The following is a 20,469-nucleotide window of genomic DNA, read 5'->3' as shown; positions in this document are numbered from 1 at the left end:
CTGTTATGCTGCTGAAAGTAAGAATTTCATGGTGTCGGCACATATGACAATTAAACACTCTTGACTTTCATAGAGGCATACGGCATAGAATCGGGTCCTTCAGACAAACTCATCTATGTCGACCAAGATGCTCCATCTATGCTAGTCCCATTTGCCATAACCCTCCAAACCTTTCCTATCCATGTACCTGTTGAAGTGTCTTTTAAATTTAAGTTCTATTATTGCTTTAGATCTTTTTAAGAATGTAAGCTTCTAAAAAAAGTTTGTAATATGGCAGCCTTCTAAAAATAACAATATCTTCTCAGAAAGGGCCAGAAATTAATATTAAGGGAAGCATAGTTTCCTGTATGATGTAAAGTAGCATTAGTTCATGTAACATTCTATGATCAAGAAATGTTGGAGCAACTTCTAGACCTCCGCATACATTCCAGAAAAAATAAATGTTTGGGAATGATTAAAGTTTATGAAAATAAGCACCAGTAAATGAAATTAAAAAGAATAAACGCTGAAGGAAATAAAACTCTTGAGTAAGTGTCAATAGCATGATTGTTTTTTATAATCATTTCAACAATGTTACCCTTAACTGATTTCCTTTTTCTTAACTGTGGACCGCCTGGATTTGGGCCGGTTGGGTGTTCACTAGCTTCAGTATTTGATACATTTAAGTGAGCTTCACCGTAGTGTGACAGATCCAGTTGACTGTCATGATAGCAACCATCGAAAGCCATTATTTGCGTCTGATTCAACCTAAAGGAATCTGAAAACTGAAAAATAATAATTCATCTGTGATTCTCACTCAAACCAAGACAACCCAATTGAACCCAGTAATCCTTTTCATAATTGTACATCTGTTTACCACACTTTATTTGAGTTTAGTTTATTATTGTCACGTGTACCAAAGTACAGCAAGAGATTTTATTTGCATGCTATTAAGTCAGAGAAAAGACTACACGTATACATGAATACAATCAAGCCGTCCACAGACAAAGGATTCAACATTCAGTGTAAGATATAACTTAGAAGTCCGATAAACCCCTATCTAAGATAGATCAAAGGTTTCCATTGAGGTAGATGGGAGGTCTAGCTAATGAAAGGACAGGTCAGTTGCTGATATTATATGTATCTTAAGCTCTATAAATTCACTTTAATAAAACCAAATAATTTCAGTTTCATTTAAAATCACCTTCTTTCCTCCTTTCCATATAACAGGAAATAAAAAATCTACTAACGTTATGTCCATTCAACAGAATTCTGACCAGTCACTAGAAATCTCTTAAGAACTGATCCTGCTTAGCTGTTGGACAATCTATGTTTCTGTACTTTGTTGATTAAATCACCAAGAGGATGTTTAAATGGTGACAAGTGATCGTTAACATTAATCAACCGATTGGACTCAAAAGATCTGGATTACACTAGTAAATGCAGGCAATTACATATAAACTTTATAATAGATTTATCCTAATAAATGCTAGCAAATTCAAGGCTATCATTTGTCGAGTTGCACCGAAACTAGCTATGGGAAATTTGCCGTTTAATTTTGCAATGGCTTAGGCAAGGTGCTGCATCTTTTCGCGCCTTAATTTGTATGGTGATTTTTAGGCTGCAGAGAAAAAAAGGTTACATAAGGTGAAATTATTTGTGCTAGCTTTAATGTTGAGAAACGCTGGAATAGATACATGATAAGGGAATAACGTTTAGTGCAAGGTAAAGCCAGCAAAGTCCGGTCAAGGATAGTCCGAGGGACATCATAGGGTTACTGCCGTAAGTTCAGGTTTTCATGGTGGCAACAATGGTGCAGCGATAGAGTTACTGCCTTACGGTGCCAGACAGCCAAGTTCGATCCAGACCGGGTGCAGTCTGTACGGAGTTTGTACATTCTCCTCATGACCGCATGGGTTTTCTCCCACATTCCAAAGACATGCGATTTGGTAGGTTTACTGGCCTCTACATTGTCTCTAGTGTGTAGAATGCAAAACCGAGATTACGTAGAAAGAGTGTAGGGGTGATCGTTGATCGGTGCGGACTCGGTGGGCTGCAGGACCTGTTTCTATGCTGCATGTCTAAACTAAACGAAACCAACGGGTTTCTGTGTCGCTTCTGTAATCCCCCCTTGTCCTATATGAATCATTACCTGATTTCTCCTCAAGTTTTGAATTAAATCCTTCAATGTATCACTGTATTTGTACTTGCAGTGTTGCAGACAGGCATCTTGTGTGGTGCTGGTTTAATCCATTTAAATGGTGATCTTGTGGCATAATATGAAACCATGTTCTATACAACCTCTATCATCATGAGTTACCAACTAATGCAGAAGCATCTGTGATGCTCCAGCCATCAATGAAGTACCACATTGCCCCATCATTATTTAAAGAGTTTGCCTCCCATCACACTATGAAAGGTTCACAGATGCCATAGAAAACTTTATAGCCATTAAGGCAATTGTTTATCTTGAAGCATTCTTTTAAATGTTTTATACAGCCGTTTGCCATTTGCCAGTAGTATCAAACACAATCTCCTTTGTTACTATCATTATACTGTCCCTGGAAGCTTCTCTACAATAACTGCTTTTGCTATTCAGACTAATTTGTCCCATGCATCTGCAGCTTGGCACATGGATGGACTGAAAATCAATGTTCGTTTCTTGAACAGAGCAGAAATTATATTGGAGTGCATTTCCTTGGTGGTGCTCCTCATGGTTTTCTACTATTAATTGAGAAGCATAGTCATGGAACCAGCATAAACACCAGACTAATGTTTCCTCTCAACTCTGAGTATTTGACTGGTTCATATTCTTTGCTTCAACATGTGACTGCAGATCTTCTTTTCACCCTTTATCTCCTTTTTTGTTGTTTTTTCCTCTTTCTGCAGTTGTTTCTTTGTTTGCCCCAGTGATTCCATAAGACATAGGTGCTGAATCAGGCTATTCGGCCCATTAAGTCTGCTCTTCCATTCGATCATAGCTGATCTAATTTTACCTCTCAACCCCGTTCTCCTGCCCTCTCCCCGTAACCTTTGACACCCTGATTAATCAAGAACCTATTAATTGATGCTTTAAAAATACCCAATGACAGCCTCCACAGCTGTCTGTGGCAATGAATTCCACAGGTTCGCCGTCCACTGGCTAAAGAAATTCCTCCTCATCTCCATTTCTAAAGGTACTTCCTTTCATTCTGATTCTGTGCTCTCTGTTCCGAGACTCTCCTATTACTCTCCACATCCATTCAATCTAGGCCTTTCATTATTCGGTAGGTTTTAATGAGATCATCCTTCTAAACTCCAGCAGGTACAAGCTCAGCCATCAAACGCTCCTCAGACTGTACATTAACCCAATCATTCCTGGGATCTGGGATTCTTCCATTTTCTGCCCAGTGTGTCTGTACTTCACTATCCATGTTTCTATGATGGTATCTTCAATTCTTTCTTTCCCTTTCACTATTTTTTACTGCATTTTATTTTCTCATCTCATTCAGTGGATGTGTCTCTTGCCCAGAGCAGGTGAATCGAGGACCAGAGGACATAGGTTTAAGGTAAAGAGGAAAAGATTTAATAGGAATCTGAGGGGTAGCTTTTTCACACAAAGGCTGGTGGGTGCATAGAACAAGCTGCCAGAGGAGGTAGTTGAGGCTGGGACTATCCCAATGTTAAAGGAACAAACAGAGACATGGATAGGACAGGTTTGGAGGATATGGACCAAATGCAGGCAGGTGGGACAAGCGTAGCTGGGACATGTTGGCTGATGTGAGCAAATTGGGCCGAAGGGCCTGTTTCCGCAATGCATCTCTCTATGTATTTATGTATCTAATCCCTTTTGTGTATCAGCGCTTTACTTGTTGTATTCCTATCACTTTATGTTCACCATCTCTATCTCTGTCCTTGAGTGGCACGGTGGCATAGTGGTAGAGTTGCTGCCTTACAGCTTCAGATACCTGGGTTCGATCCTGACGACAGGTGCTGTCTGTACGGAGTTTGTACCGTCTCACCGTAGCCGCATGGGTTTTCCCCGGGTGCTCCGGTTTCCTCCCAGACTCCAAAGATGTACAGGTTTTTAGATTAATGGCTTCAGTAAAGATTGTAAATTGTCCCTGGTTTAGGATAGTGCTAGTGTACGGGGTGATCGCTGGTCAGCACGGACTCGGTGGCCCTGAGGCCTGTTTCCTTGCTGTATCTCTAAACTAAAAGAAACCTAAACATCTATGTGTCTGGTTCATGGTCATTCTTTTTTTATTCTAGTATATGGAATACCTAGTATTTTTTTATTCACTGATTAAGGGCATTGATGCCAACACGGCATTTAACACCCATTCCTAATCACCTTCAGAAAGTTGGTGATAAGCCGCCCAGTTTCAATTCCAGTTTTGATGGTGAACATAACTTGAATAAGATTTACACCCACCGATTATAAAGCAACAATAATGCATTTCCAAGTAATTTGGAGAGGTGCCTGTAGATGGTGGTATTTCCCAGTCAATTGCCTTCGTCATTCTTAAGTGAATGCATTATGCAGTACTCTTATATAGATAATGCATACAACAGCCCTATTGTACGAGAGTGTTGAATTTCCTGTGTGTTATAGTAAAACTGTAATAATCAGGCTCACTTGGACCTTGCTGATGCCAGACAGGTAGATCTTCCAGACTATTGCATATTTTTCTGATTAATAACCAAAATGTATTTTAAAATTCATAGTCATCGACTCAGACAGCGCAAAAACAGGCCCTTCAGTCTAACTCGTCCGTGACGACCAAGATGCCCATCTATCCTAGTCCCATTGCCCCTGTTTAGCCCAAACTCGTCTAAACCTTTCCTATCCTTTTACCTGTCCAAATATTCCCTGAATGTTGTTATTATACCTGTCTCAACTACTTCATCTAACAGCTTATTCCATATATGTTCCACTCACTGTATGGAAAATGTTGCCCCTCCGGTTCTGATTTAATCTTTTAATTAGGAAATGAAAAAGGATCTATTACTAATTGGTGAAATAAACTCTTAAAGAAGCTACTTTTTTTTTTGCATACACGATATTTAAGTTCAAGTTAATCATCTTACCTTCTCTCTCGCTTTCATTTTCATCCTTTCTTCAACAGTGGTTATATAATTTACAGCCGCATATTCAATTATAGAAAAGAAAACAAAGAGAAAGCTGACCCAGAGGTAGATATCCACAGCTTTAACATAGGATACTCGAGGCATAGATGCGTTCAATCCAGTTATAATTGTCGTCATTGTTAGAATAATTGTAATTCCTTACAATGAAAAAGAAAATACAAAGATTATTGATTGCACCAAGCTGACAGTAATTAAAAGAACTTAGATATAAACTCTAAGTGCCCTGATACCTCTTTTTAAAAATAATAATCCCATTATTTATTTCCCCTATTGCGGTCTAGCTAAATAGTCTATCCCTCCCATCTTTCCCTCTCTCTCTAAATAATGCAATTACAAGTGCCACTTTTTAATCTGTATGAACCAATCTGGAATTCAGGGAAACCTTGAAAGATGATAGCAATTGCATCTGTTATCTCCATAGCCACTTTCTTCAGATCCAGACAAACTATTGCCCTTTAGGCCCATTAACTTCCCCAATGCTGTTTTGTTTTCAAATGCTCCTCACTCACTCTCCAGGTTTGCCACTATTTTCAGGACGTCATTTTCAGGGTGTCATTTTCCATGAAGTAAGATACTAAATATTTCTCTGTCATTTCCTTGTTCCACAATACAATTTGTCTTGTTTGAGTTTGCGAGGAACCCATATCAACTTTAGCTTTTTTAAACATATCAATGGACGCTCTTGCAGTTTATTTATGTATTTCTTATTAGATTAGCTTCTCTTTCCTTATCAATGCCTTTGTGCATCCTTGTTGATTTCTGAAATGTTCCCAGTTCACAGGCTTAATCCTTTCTTTAACAACATTTTACTTTGACCTACAAGCTTCGTTAGCTTTGATTCATGGCTGGACAAGTGTTCATGATCTTTTTGCCTTAAATGGGAGGACATTAGGCTTTGTATTCATTATTTGCAAGTTATTGCTTGTTTACTGTCATATCTTATGATATGAATAAGAATTAAATCACTTTCAAATGTTTAAATACAACTATAATCGTGCTCCAGAAAGAACAATTAACTACCAGATCATCAAATAAAACCCTGACATGATTACACAATTTTAGATCCAAACTAGCAAGTTTCCATGTTGGCTTCTCTATATACCACCATAGGGTAATCTCTCCTTTTAAATTAAAGGAGTTCATACCACACACTATTACAGCTCATATAGTTTGTCCAATCTACATGTCATATACAGCCACAAAGTGCTGGAGTAGCTCAGCGGGTCGGGCAGCTTCTCTGGAGAAAAAGAATGGGTGATGTTTTGGGACAGAACCCTTCTTCAGACTGAAAATAGAGGATGGGGAAGAGAAGGGACCCTTTTCCCACCCCCCGCCCCCCCCCCCCCCCCCCTACTTTCAGTCTGAAGAATGGTTCCGATCTGGAACATAACCCATTCGTTTTCTGCAGAGATGCTGCCTGACCTGCAGAGTTACTCCAGCACTTTGTGCCTATCTTCAGTATAAACCAGCATCTGCAGTTCCTTCCTGTACATGTTGCTTATAGTCTACTACTGTTGCATGTGCCTTTAATTACCTGATTTACTGACTGCAAATCCTGCCAATATTGTTTGCCTCTTGCAGTTTCTCAGTTCCATCCAAAGTGATCCTCCTTTTTCTGATCTTTATATCTTTTTTTAAAGAATGTTCTTTTTTTTTCATTTTCCCTGCTCTGACTTTGATTGGAGATATACTCTGATACTTGTTAACCCTTCCTCAAATTATCATGCCATTTGCAATCTTGAACTATGGCTTTGGCCCTTTCACATTAACTTCCCATCTCAATAACACCTATATATCCTTTCCATTATTTAGTTTTAAAGTCTCAGCTGTAAAATAAATAACGCTGATCCCAACTCTACTCCAATATAACCTGTCCCAGTAAAAGAGCTTTCTAACTTCCTTCTTCCCCTGTACAGTTGCCTTTGCCCAAGAACTGACGGCCATTTCCCTCATAACAATCATTGGGTCAAGCATTCAATTTGCTACTCTCATTTAATTCCCATACCTTTGCTCTATTACCAACCCTATGCATATTTCAGGATCTCTAACTAAGCCTTACCTCCAACTGATTTTTATATTTTCACTTTTGTAATAAACAGGAATAGGAAGTAAAATAGGAACTGCTAAATTGTTCTTCCCAATATCCTTCAGTTAATTTTGTTTTCATGGCTGCTATCTGTTAGCAGAGGAGATGTTTCTGACCTTGCTGACACTGGCCACATTGGTATCCTTTACCTTGATAAACATAAGAAAAATAATGGAAACAAGATAAATTACCCAATGAAACACGCGCTGGGACTGCTCTTCTGTCAATCCAGAAGGAAACCCAAGACAGCATGACCATTAGCATGGTTGGAAAGTAGGTTTGTAAAAGAAAAAAGAAAATGTGCCTCCTTAGAATGAAATTAATAAACAATCTGTTGTACCAACCTGAGAAGACAAAGAATTACAAAGAAATTATGGTAGAATTTGCTTCTCGAACACAATCCTTGTTAATATTGAGCCATAAATGATTTAAGAAACCAGGCTTAAAGGTTTGATTGCTAATAAGAAAATGTAATACCACATAATTTTCTGGAACTATTCTATAAAAGATTATATGTGTTGTTACAGTTTTCAGAAAGAAGTTGTAGATCTGAATAATTTTATTTCAGCAAAAGACAAATTGCTGGAGGAACTCAGCGGGTCAGGCAGCTTCTGTGGAGAGAATGGATAGGCGACGTTTTGTGTCGGGACCCATTTTCAGTAGAAGGGTCGTCTGAAGTAAGGTCCCGACCTGAAACGTCATCTATCCATTCCATCTACAGATGCTGCTGGACTCAGGTTATTCCACCACTTTGTGTTTTGCTCAAAATTCCAGCATCTGCAGTTCGTTGGGTCCCTCTCTGATAATTCTATGTTGATTTTCTTTGTTTATAACTGCAGAATCACCCAATAATACTGAACTTAATTACTTCTCCATTGTAATCACTTACATATCTGCCATATCTTTTATTATGTTTCCAGAATATTTGTGATCCTATTTTGATTGCTGTTAGAACTTTTTTTTCATAATAGTTTTAACTTTTAGCATTCCTATTTTGAATTTTTAAAGTAAATGTAAAACGAGATTTGACAATAAATGACAATAAATTGAATTGTAATTGTAATTGTAATTGAGATGACAAGTATTTCAGAATATGTTAAATATCTGAAATCGATTGTAGGAATAATCTGAAGAACATTTCATGTGATCCTGTTAACATTTATCAAAAGAATACAAGTGATGCAAAAGACATAAATTATCGCAATTATTTGAGGATTCATATAAGGTGAAAAATAAAGCCAGTCTAGCAGTAATAACATACATGGCTTTTAGAAAGAATACCATAATCAGGGTTTAAAGAGATTTAATAAGTGGAGGAAAAAAATTATTACAAAGAGTTGTGACATTCGTACACAGTTTTGTAAATAGGTTAATGATTGTTTTAGCCGCAGAGCATTATTAAGGGAATGATAGCTGAATATGTCATTGCCTTGAGTGAAATGACAAATAAGATTCCAAAAGCCTATATTCACAAGTATCATAGTGAAAAGGCTTTATTATATCAGGAAAGAGCGGCACAGTGGTGTAGCTGGTAGAGCTGCTGCCTCACAGCGCTAGAGATCCAGGGTCAATCCTGACTTTGGTTGCTGTCTGTGTTAAGTTTGCACGTTCTCTCTGTGACTATGAGGATTTCCTCCTGGTGCTCCGGTTTCTCCCCACATCCCAAAGATGTGCAGGTTTGTAGGTTAATTGGCCTCTGTAAATGTCCCCTAGTGTGCAGGGAGTGGTTGAGAAAATGGGATAACAGAAGACGTGAATGAGTGACCAATGTTTGGCGTGGACTCATGGGCTGAAGGGCCTGTTTCCATACTGTATCTTTCAATCAATTCTATCAACATTTATTTATAACATAAATGAAGATATAACCTAGAAAAACCTAGTATCCCAGCATATTTTACAGCATGCTCTATGTCAAAAACACTAGAAAGTAAGTGCAAAATAGGCCTCATGGATACTCAAGCCTGCTCTTCCATTCAATGGAGTCATGGATGATGTGCCCTGAGCCTCAATCTCCTATGTTAATTCCTGATCACTCATAAATATATATACCTCATCCTTAAACAGTGAATTCCAGTAATTCGCCACCCAGTCCTAATACTTTTTTAATTTTATTTTGTGACTATCTCCCCTCCTTCGATTTGCCCACTTGTCACAGAGTCATACAGCATGGAAACAGGCCCATCGGCCCCACTTGCCCATGCCGACCAACATGCCTCATCTACACCAGTCTCAGCTGCCTGCATTTGGTCCATATTCCTCTAAACCTATCCTATTCACGTACCTGTCCAAATGTTTTTTTAATTTCCACTATTGGAAATATCTCAACATTTTCCCCCTTGGAATCAAACGTGTCATTATATATTCCAAAGAAAATGGAAACACAAGAGACTGCTGATGCTGGAATCTGGAACAAAAGATAAACAACTGGAAAAACTCAGGCAAAGGTATGGTCACCACCAGATCAAACCCCTACATTTGTTCTGAGAGTGTAGAGAGAAGTGTATACAGAAGTGAGAGGGAGGAATAAGAGAAACTAGATTGTAATAGGTGGAACAATAAGAAAAAAAAGTCAGATGAAGTATATGGAGATAATATACAGTATCATATTGTAACATAATCCGAGCCGCTGGCACTGTGAGGCAACAATTCTGCTGTTAGCATTGTACCACCCTGCCACTACACCACCCTGTAATAATGGTGGTGATGCAGATTCTGAAGGAATAGTAAATTTGTAATAAAGACAGAAGCTCACCAGTACTGCTGTAAAAAGCAAGTCCACTTGAAGCACGGAATTCTTGTATGAAAAACTGAGCAAGTAATATCTGCTCATCTGTTTTAAGTGGTTCATTTTCATTCTTCCAGTGAAGCAGAAGATCTTTTTCATTATAGGCATCTTCAGGGAAGAAAATGTACAGCTATGATCAAACCACAATTATACTGGGGATTATAATGGCAATACTTCTGCTCCTTCCTTCAACGCACTGAAATAATAGCTAAGGTAACAATATATGGAACCAAAATACTTGACAGATTACCATTTGTACATAATTAGCAAAGTCCTAATCTAATATAAGTGGCATTCATTAGATCTTAATAAAAAGAGTTCAGGATAGATATTACATTTTGTCATTTATGACTAGATACAGCCTTTGAAACTCCAACAATCAGTGAACCTGACAAAAACGGACTAGGTTTTGTGAGATTCATTATAAATTTCATTGTCATTTGGTGCATGGTCTTTGTAGAACAGTATCCTGGTCTAGGGAGTGGCAGAATTTGGGTCATGCATGGAAATGCCTGTCCTGACTGTCTCAAATTGGTGGCTACATAAAACTAGAACCCCAAACCTCTATTTCAATATGTTGAAGAAAAGAAAAAAAGCTTGTCAGAATCAGCCAAAATAACAGATACTTACAACTTTCAAGTTCCAATGAGCAGTTCTGAGTATCAAGAGGAAAGTTGCTAAAATCCATTGAACAAATAGCAGTGACAGTTGTCCTACAGAAAATATCAATTAATAATAAATAATGCTTTAATTTCATAAACACTGAAACAATTTGTGAAATAGACTTGCGGCTATTTGATTGTAAAGTTCAAGATTCATCAATCCTAAAATATCTATCCATTGTAAAATATCTATCCAGTTTTGCCTTCTACCGTTAGGCCCCATATCTGGGGAAGGATGTGCTGGCATTGGAAAGGGTTCTGAGGAGGTTTATGAGAATGATCCCAGGGATGATTGGGTTAATGTATGACGAGCATTTGACAGCTCTGGGCCTCCACTCGCTGGAGTTTAGAAGGATGCATGGGAGATGCCATTGCAACTTACTGAATAAAGAAAGGCCTGGAGACAGTGGATGTGGAGAGGATGTTTCCACTAGTGGGAGGGTCTATGACCAGAGGGCACAACGTCAGAATAAAAGGATGTATCTTTAGAGATGAGATGAGGAGGAATTTCTTTGGGCAGAGGATGGTGAATCTGTTGCGTGTTTTTAAAGCAGAGATTGACAGGTTATTGATTAGTAATGGTGTCAAAGGTTACGTGGAGATGGCAGGAGAATGGGGTTGAGAGGGAAAGATAGAACAGTCTTGATTGAATGGCGGAGTAGACTTGATGGGCTGAACGACCCAATTCTGCTCCTATAACTTATGAACTTGTGAGACTACCATTGATGCAATAGAACATCGAATTTCTGTTCTCTTGACATGACCGAATAAACCAATCATCAGGTATTTATGGAAGGAAAACGTATTAAATATCAATATGAAAAATTTGTCCTCAAAAATACAAATGTATTTTAAATTAACAATATGTTACCTTAGGCTGTAGAGGATGTGGCCATCTGGATACACCCTTAGCATGATATTCTCCATAGTGGTGTCATGTATGAAGGATCTTTTAGAGTGAACAAAAAATACATCTGGAACCCAAATTTTCTTGACTAATCTTCCATCAAATGTCATACTTCTGTTGTTGGAACTTGGAAAAGCAAGTCTGCCATCTTTCCAGTAATGTCTTAGGTATAAAGTCATCGTAAAGTCCTAAGGATAAGAACCAAATATAGCCATGTGAATTGTGAATTAATAAAGGTGGTTGTTAGAAATAAAGGTTATTAATGCTGATGTAAAGCCATTAACTGGGGATGGTGGAATAGTAAGCAAGAAAACAGCATTATCAATATCTTAAAAAATACATGAACTCCTCATACTGACTAGACCAAATCAAAATTAAATTACAAAAGAACAGTGAGGTACATTGTGCTGTGCAATGCAATTATGTAGAGCTGTTTTATTGGAAATAACTGAATCTTCGCTTACCATATCAACTTCAGAAATGCTGTCAATGCTTTCAATCTGGACATCTATACCAACTGTTACTGCCGGACCTTAAAAAAAAGCAAATAAGGACAAATGTGTCCAATTTTAACTTTAGTTAATTTTTCCGTTCTTAATGTTTCAAAAACAACTGTTGTCCTGCAGTGTAGGAAGGAACTGCAGATGCTGGTTTATACTGAAGATGGGTACAAAGTGCTGGAGTAACACAGCGTGTCAGGCAGCATCTCTGGAGAAAAAGGATGGGTGACGTTTCGGGTTGGAATCCTTCTTCAGTCTGCAGAAGGGTGCCGACCCAAAACGTCACCCATCCTTTTTCTGCAGAGGTACTGCCATCACTTTGTGTTTATCTGTTGTCCTGCAGTGTGTGCCTTATGCATTCTTAATAATCTAAATAAATTGGGGGGTTTTTAATGCAGCTGCGTGAAATCTGAGATAAAAATATTAGAAATATTCAAAACATACAACAGGTCAGATAACATAAATATAGAGAATGGAAATTAGAAGAGTATTTGATTAACTTTTCGATTCTGGGCAAAACTGGGAACTGATACTAATTCTGGCATAAATGTACCAGAAAAAGGGATGAGGAATGAGATATTAGGCCTGGCACAAAGCATGTTCCAAAGAGACTAAGAGCAACTAATCAAGAACAACTAATCTCACACCTCATCTGTTTAATAGAATATTTTCTTCATGTGTAAAAAATAAAAGAATATTTAGAAACAAAGAACTGCAGAGGCTGGTTTAAACAAAAGGAGGCAAAGTGCTGGAGTAACTCAGCAGGTCAGGCACCATCTCTGGAGAATATGGATAGGTGACGCATCAGGTCGGGACCCTTCTTCAGACTGATTGTTGGTGGAAGGGGGAGAAGGCTGGGAGAGCGGAGGGGCAGAACAAATTGAGGCAAGTAGTAGGTAGACACAAGCGAGAGGGGGGATTGATAGGCAGATGGTTGGAACAAAGGTTAGAGATTAAAGTAGAAGAAGGGGAAAATATTTAATAGGAATCTGAGGGGTAACCTATTCATACAAAGGGTGGTGGGTGTATGGAACAAGCTGCCAGAGGAGGTAGTTGAGGCTGGGACTATCCCAACATTTAAGAAACAGTTAGACAGGTATATGGATAGGACAGGTTTGGAGGGATGTGGACCAAGTGCAGGCAGGTAGGACTAGTGTAGCTGGGACATGTTGGCTGCTGTGGGCAATTTGGGCCAATGGGCCTGTTTCCACACGGTATCACTCCATGACTCTATGTGTTATAGCCTGATTGAAGAGTTGCAAATTGTGAAGCCAGAGGAAGGAATGTAGGGGGTGGGGAGGGGAGGCTGAAGGGGGAAATAGGTGTTAGTCCAATTGGGGTACAAGGTTGAAGGGGGGGGGCGGGCGAGGTTGTTAGAGCTTATCTAAATTTGGAGAATTTAATGTTCATACCATTGGATTGTAAATTTAAAAAAATATTTGTCAGAGTTGGAATCTAAAAAAAATTCACAAAAGAGTAAAAACGAATAAAACCAAACAATTTATAACATATCTATTTTGTGTTTCTCATTTATGTTTATTTGCTTGGATTAATAGTACTATTTTGCTATTTATATCACAACTAAAATGCATGGGCATTTATTGTCAGAGATTATGAATTGGATTAAATATTATTATAACATTGAACGTCTCATGACATAAATTCTTTGGAAAACTATTCTGTTTCAAAACTGAAATAAAATGTTTATTTGGTGCATTTAACAACACAGTTTTGAAGTGTAGACACAGTTGCAAAGTAGGAATCAAGACAGCCTATTTGTACAAATGCCCTCACATAAAATAATGTGGTAATTACCAAATGACAGGTTTTCTTTAAAGTTCCATGGAGGTAAATTATGTTACATTTGTATAAGACATTGGTGAGGCCAAATTTGGAGTATTGTGTTCAGTTTTGGTCACCCAGCTATCGGAAAGATGTTGTTATGTTGGAAAGAGTGCTGAGAAGATTTACGAGGATATTACCAGGAATTGAGGGCCTGAACTACAGGGTTGGGCAAGATAGAACATTATTCCTTGAAGTGCAGGAGGAGGATGGGTGAGCTTATAGAGGTGTGTAAGATCATGGGGGGAATAGATAGGGTAGCACAGAGTCATTTACCCAGAGTAGGTGAATCAAGAGCCAGAGGTCATAGGTTTAAAAGTGAGAGGAGAAAGATTTAATGGGAACCTGAGAGGCAACTTTATCACATGAAGGGTGATAGATGTATGGAACGAATTGACGGGTGGGGAGGGGTCTAGAAGCAAGAAAAGATAAAGAAAAGATTCATGTATCCACCCCCCCTCCCCCTCCCCCTCCTACAATCAGTATGAAGAAGGATCCCAACCTGAAACGTCACCTATCCATTTTCTCCAGAGATGCTGCCTGACCTACTGAGTTACTCCAGCATTTTGTGTCTGCCATTTGAGTCAAGTATATTTGAGTGCCAAAAGATTTTATTTGTTTAAACCACCTTGCCGATGGCAATATGTACTGTTAGTTGCATTTTTAATGTAAACGATTGCTCTTAAATCCAGTTATTTTCACTTCCCATTATGGGATCCAGAACTGTGCAAAATTGTCATTTAAATTGTCCATTCCTGATATTCCATGAGCCATATAAAAGACAGATTGGCAGTTCTGTTTTTCAAAACCCAAGTAAACTAAAAAATGGAAAGAACCACAATCACACTGTCATAAACTGTAGAACAGAATAGGAAGATTATTAGAAAACCTACCTCCAAATCCAGGTCTCATTGCAAAATCATGGTCATCTACTCGAAGGAGTTGTTCAGATTTTGTTAAATGAACTTTGGTTGAATCTGATCTTTTGCTCTCTGATCGACTAAAGGCAAGTAAAACAAGATTTTACAACGTTAATTTTAGCGCATCAAACCAACTTACTTTCAAACGCTGGACACAAAATGCTGGAGTAACTCAGTAGGTCAGGCAACATCTGATGGGCTGAATGGTCTAATTCTGCTCCTATGACTTGTGAACATATGAACTTATGAATCTCTGGAGAAAATAGATAAGCAACGTTTCGGGCTGACCTTTCTTCAGAACCGAAATCAGAAACGTCACCTCTCCATATTCTCCAGTGATGCTGCCTGACCCACACAGTTAGTCCAGCATTTTGTGAATTAAATTAATCTGGATTTTAAAATCATGACAAGATGTTACATTTTCCAATAGACTGTGCAAAGAGAAGATCAAAATTGTCAGGGTGTGTGAATGATGTCAGCAACTGATACTGGCAAGAGAGAGTGGAAGGAATTAAAATGAAACCTTTAATCTGCTGAAACCTCCTGGACCAACACTAGCCCTGTTACCCAGAAGATTTAGATAATACCAATGAAGAAATGCCACTGACTAAACTAGAGAGCTTGAGGAATCGAGAGGTATAAGAGAAGAATGTACCAGGGTGTACAGATAGCTGCCCATGGTTTCATTCCTTGAAGCCTGATATAATGAATACTCGAACAAACATTGCTGGAGTAACTCAGCGGGTCGGGCATTATCTGTGGAGCAAATGGAGACAGATGATGTTTCAGGTCAAGATCCTTCTTCAGATCCAGAAAGGTCCCAACCCTGAAAGGTTACCTGTCCATTCCGTCCACAGATGCTGCCTGACCCATTGATTTCCTCCAGCATTTTGTGTTTTGCTCAAGATTCCAGCATCTGCAGTTTCTTTTGTCTTTAATAGATACTTGTCTGAAATTAAGGATAACCAAGGAGCATTTGGAATGAAACTGCTCTTTGGTGACTGTAAATCGAGAACACATTTTACCTCACCTAATTTTCTTGGAAAGAAAGTCAAGCTCTGTCAAATGTGTCAAGAAAGCCAAGCTCTGGCAAGCTGTCAAGGGTGTATGTATTTCTTCCATCTAGTAGTTTGATTTAGCTTAGAGTTGTATCATGAAAGAATAGTGAGATATATTTACGTGGAGGCAAACTGAAGTAAGGATAATGACGTGAAGGATATAAGGCACTACAGTCCAAAGAACTAAAAAAGGGTCTCGACCCAAAACATCACCCATTCTCCGGAGATGCTGCCTGTCCCGCTGAGTTACTCCAGCATTTTGTGTCTATTTTCAGTCCAAAGGATACATCGACTGGGTACTCTTCCGGTGTGAGCAGGATGAAAACTGGACGGACAAGATTCAAAGTTAATAATAGGCATGCTTAGATTAGATTAGATTAGATAGCAATGCCCCAAACCTATTGTTTGAAATATTTGTCCATGATGATGAAAACAGTTATAGTAAAGAAGAAAAATCTCATTTTATGGAGAAACAAGAAACTGCAGATTCTAGTTTACAAAAGAAAGTTACATGGTGGTGAAGTAACTCAACGGGTTGGGCAGCATCTCTGGAGAACATGGATAGGTGACGTTTCATGTCAGCGGGGCAGAAAGCTGGAAGAGAACAAGAGGCAGAACAAGGCCTGGTGAGTGATAGGTGGATACAGGTGAGGGGGCTTTTTGGTAGTCAGATGGTTGGCCCAAGGCCAGAGATGAAAAGACAAAAGGTGGGAGATAAGGATAGAAGAATTATGAATTGTGAACCCAAAGGAAGAAATATTGGTGGTAAGGGAAATGGGAGTGGGAAATGGTTCAGCATCCAGATAGGGCAAAGGGAAGGGGGGGGGGGGAAGGGTGGGGGACGGGGGGGGGAGTTGGAGGACAGGGAGGGGGGAGGACAGGGAGGAAGGGAGGGTTGCAGGTGAGATTTAGTTTAGAGATACAGCGTGGAAACAGGTCCTTCAGCCCGCCATGTCCACGTCAACCATCGGTCACACATTTACACTAGTTCTATGTTATCCCAATTTTCCATCCGCTCCATACACACTAGGGGCAATTTACAGAGGCCAATTAACCTGCAAACCGGCATGTCTTTGGGATGTGGGAGGAAAGCAGAGCACCCGGAAGAAACACACGTGTTCACAGGGAGAACGTGCAAACTCCACACAGACTGCACCCAAGGTCAGGATCGAACCTGTGTCTTTGGCGCTGTGAAGCAGTAACTTTACCTCTGCGCCACTATGCCACCACTGTGCCGTTAGTTACCAAGAATTGGAGAATTCAATGTTCATACGTGATGTTGTAAGCTATCTCATCTTATGTGTTGGTAATAATGATTTCCCACCTAAAACCTATCCTCAGCCAGTATTCTAAGTCAGTTCATCTTCATGAAATCGCTACAGGAGTTTCCAGATGAGCAGTTTATCGTAGAACAGTCCTTATAGAGTTTCAGATTGCTGTGGAAAAAAAAGCTAAAATCTATCCCCGCCTGAAATAAAATGGCTAAACTGAACTGATGAATCCAATGATGAACGTCATTATCTTTAATGTTATGAAAAAGCTGAGGTGGGGACTGCAGATGCTGGAATCCTGAGCAAAACACAAAGTGCCGGTGGAACTCAGCAGGTCAGGCAGCATCTGGGTAGGGAAAGGACAGACAACGTTTCACATCGGGAGCCTTCTTCAGACTAAAGTCTTTAGAAGGGTCGACATTTTTCCTTTGTTTCGGACTTATGTTCAGTTGGAGGGATTATATTTAATGACAAACATATTGGGTCAGATCACACTGGGCTGGGAATAACACAGAGTGCTGGAGGTACTCAGCAGGTCAAGCAGCATCTTGGGGAGGGCACGGACAGGTGACGTTTCAGGTTGGGAAATGCAAATCTTTAAACGTTTTAAAAGGACACAAAGTGCTGGAGCAACTCAGCAGGACAGGCAGCATCTCTGGAGAACGTGGACAGGTGATTGTAGGGGGAGGGAGAGGATGAACCTGGCAAAGGAGGGAGGAAGGACAAAGCGTGTCGACATTGGTGTGGGGAGGGGGGGAGGAGTTGATAGACAGATTGATGGAATAAAGGCTAGCGATAAGAACAGAAGGTGTGAGAGGTTCAAAGAGTTGTGGATTTTAGTTTAGTTTTGTTTAGTTTAGAGATAGGGCTTGGAAACAGGCCCTTCGGCCCACCCAGTCCTCGCCGACCAATGATCGCCCATATACTAGTTCTATCCTACATACTAGAAACAATTTACAGAAGACAATTAACCTACAAACTTGCACGTCCTCAGAATGTGGGAGGAAAGCCGAGCACCTGGAGAAAACCCAGTGGTCAGAGGGAGAACGTACAGCACCTGAGGTCAGGATCGAACCTAGGTCTCTGGCACTGGAAGGCAGCAGCTCTACTGCTGCGCCACTGTGCTGCACAAGTAGTGGATTAAGAAGCTAGGGGGAGGAAAGTAGCAGAGGGAGAGGATGGGAGAAATAGGTGAGGTTCCAGGTAGGGCACAGAGGAAGGAAGGAAGGGGTGAGAGAGAGAGCGGGTGGGGTGGGGTGGGGGGGCTTACCTTTCCTGCTTGACCTCTTGAGCTGCAGGGGGCTGGTGCCGTCTCTTGGCATGATTGGCACTTCCAGTTTCCATCGCAACTGGCAGCAGGGTAAGGAATATCAGCTCCCAAAACAGCAGCATGGCGTTTAATGCACACTATCTCCAACGCACACAACCAAGGTAACTCAAGTCGTCATGTCAATGTGACCAGATCACCTACGAAATCCATCAGAAAAGTACCTGCCCGTCCGAAGATGAGACACATTTCACCTTCTCTCTTTATGATCCTCAATTCTGGAGTCCACTTTTAGTCTGGTCGGGGGAGGAAAATTCTTCTTAAAATGCAAAAATAAATTGAACAGATTTCAGAATTAACTCACTCTGCTGCCTGGCAGGAATCGTCCTTATTTTTTTAGGATTCAGGCATGAAGATAATGTCATATTTAAATCCGCGGGACTCCAACGTCAGGACCCAAGATGATTGCACACAAAATGCATTTCAGAAAATGAGGGGAATGGAATGACCTTAATTCGCTTTAATCCTCTTCATCATCATGCAGATACCGTGCCAAAAGGAGTCCAATAACAATGAAATCTAATGAAACTGGAAAGGAATCACCAGCAAAGCTCGCTCATTCGCTCCTACTCCCCTGGAAACATTACGATACGGAAATATTGTGAATTTGATTAGAACCAACAAATAAATGTAGCTATGAATTTCCCCTCTCCCCATTTAAAACAAAACCGTGCTTCACTGTGAAGAGTTTTATGTTTACGTGAGTAAGCATTTTGTTTGAATCCTATCAGAAAATAAATGCAAATAACATGTTGCAATAGAAATGATCTTTCTTTTAATAAGCTAACATCTACATCGGTCTATACATTAATTCAGTACATTAATAAGTGTACTAAATTAATTAATGTACTAAATTAATAAATGGAATAGACTGGTTTATGCTACAGTGAATGCAATAAAAACACGAACCCCCATGGTTAAATCCGCAAATGGTCTTTTAAAAAAAATAATTTTGACATTTTCAGAATTAAGAAAATCTATGATGATTGGGAGGGGGCTAGCTGGTGACATGGGGATATTGAACAAGGTGAAAATTCCAACAGGCGACGGAGGAATTGAGACAAACAGATTGAATTCTGCAGATCTTCCCAATCCTTTGGAAAGGAGAATTAATAATAAACAGCTTTTCACGCACGCTTGGCAAAGGGGGAAATCGCTCTTTGCAGATTAAGTTGTGGATTGTCATTGACAAGTCTGCAGAAACCCTTCTGTCCTCGAAATTGCCTGCTCAAGTGCTCAACAATTTGTCAAAAATACTGAGATATTCCACACAAACTGCTCCGAAAAAGGCAAAGAGTGAGAACCTAGAGAAGCTAAGCCTTTACAAACAAGCGAGAGAATAAATATAAAGCGCATAAACAAGGTAAACGATTGCAAAATATGTGGGGGGAAACGTGAGAATTGCATTAATTAAAGCAAAGTATAAACACTGTATAGAAATGGAGTTTAATGTTCACCTGTGTAGGCAAGGAAAGAAACAATGAACAAGAAATAAACAAGGTCGACAAAAATGATGGAGAAACTCTGCGGGTGAGGCAGCATCTATGGAGCGAAGGAAATAGGTGACGTTTCAGGTCGAGACCCTTCTTCAGACTGATGTGGGGGGTGGGAAGATGGAAGGTTGAGACAGTGGGCTGTGGGAGAGCTGGGAAGGGGAGGGGAAAGAAGGAGAAAGCAGGGACTACCTAAAATTGGAGAAGTCAATGTTCATACCGCTGGGGTGTAAACTACCCAAGCGAAATATGAGGCGCTGCTCCTCCAATTTACGGTGGGCCTCACTCTGGCCATGGAGGAGGCCCAGGACAGAAAGGTCGGATTCAGAATGGGAGGGGGAGTTGAAGTGCTGAGCCACCGGGAGATCAGGTTAGTTATTGCGAACCGAGCGAAGGTGTTGGGCGAAGCGATCGCCAAGCCTCCGCTTGGTCTCACTGATGTAGAGCAGCTGACACCTAGAGCAGCGGATGTAATAGATGAGGTTGGAGGAGGTGCAGGTGAACCTCTG

The 20,469-nt window shown here is 39.9% G+C and overlaps 1 protein-coding gene across 1 annotated transcript; it reads right to left on the bottom strand.

The window, feature by feature from the left end:
• Nucleotides 1-410: 410 nt before the first annotated feature.
• Nucleotides 411-18,781, bottom strand: gabrr3 (gamma-aminobutyric acid type A receptor subunit rho3). The gene is made up of 9 exons (XM_033033122.1): nucleotides 18,411-18,781; nucleotides 14,785-14,891; nucleotides 12,014-12,081; nucleotides 11,514-11,737; nucleotides 10,611-10,693; nucleotides 9,948-10,088; nucleotides 7,387-7,539; nucleotides 5,050-5,246; nucleotides 411-764 (listed from the first exon to the last, which is right to left on the bottom strand). Exons 1-9 carry the CDS (start codon nucleotides 18,530-18,532, stop codon nucleotides 462-464), a joined length of 1,398 nt encoding a protein of 465 aa, XP_032889013.1. The 5' UTR covers nucleotides 18,533-18,781; the 3' UTR covers nucleotides 411-461.
• Nucleotides 18,782-20,469: the final 1,688 nt, after the last annotated feature.

The sequence above is a fragment of the Amblyraja radiata genome, chromosome 14 (genome assembly GCF_010909765.2).
Source record: "Amblyraja radiata isolate CabotCenter1 chromosome 14, sAmbRad1.1.pri, whole genome shotgun sequence".
NCBI classification, from domain to species: Eukaryota; Metazoa; Chordata; class Chondrichthyes; order Rajiformes; family Rajidae; genus Amblyraja; species Amblyraja radiata.
Note: the sequence above shows the minus strand (reverse complement) of the source record. Positions and strands in the feature narration are given on the sequence as shown.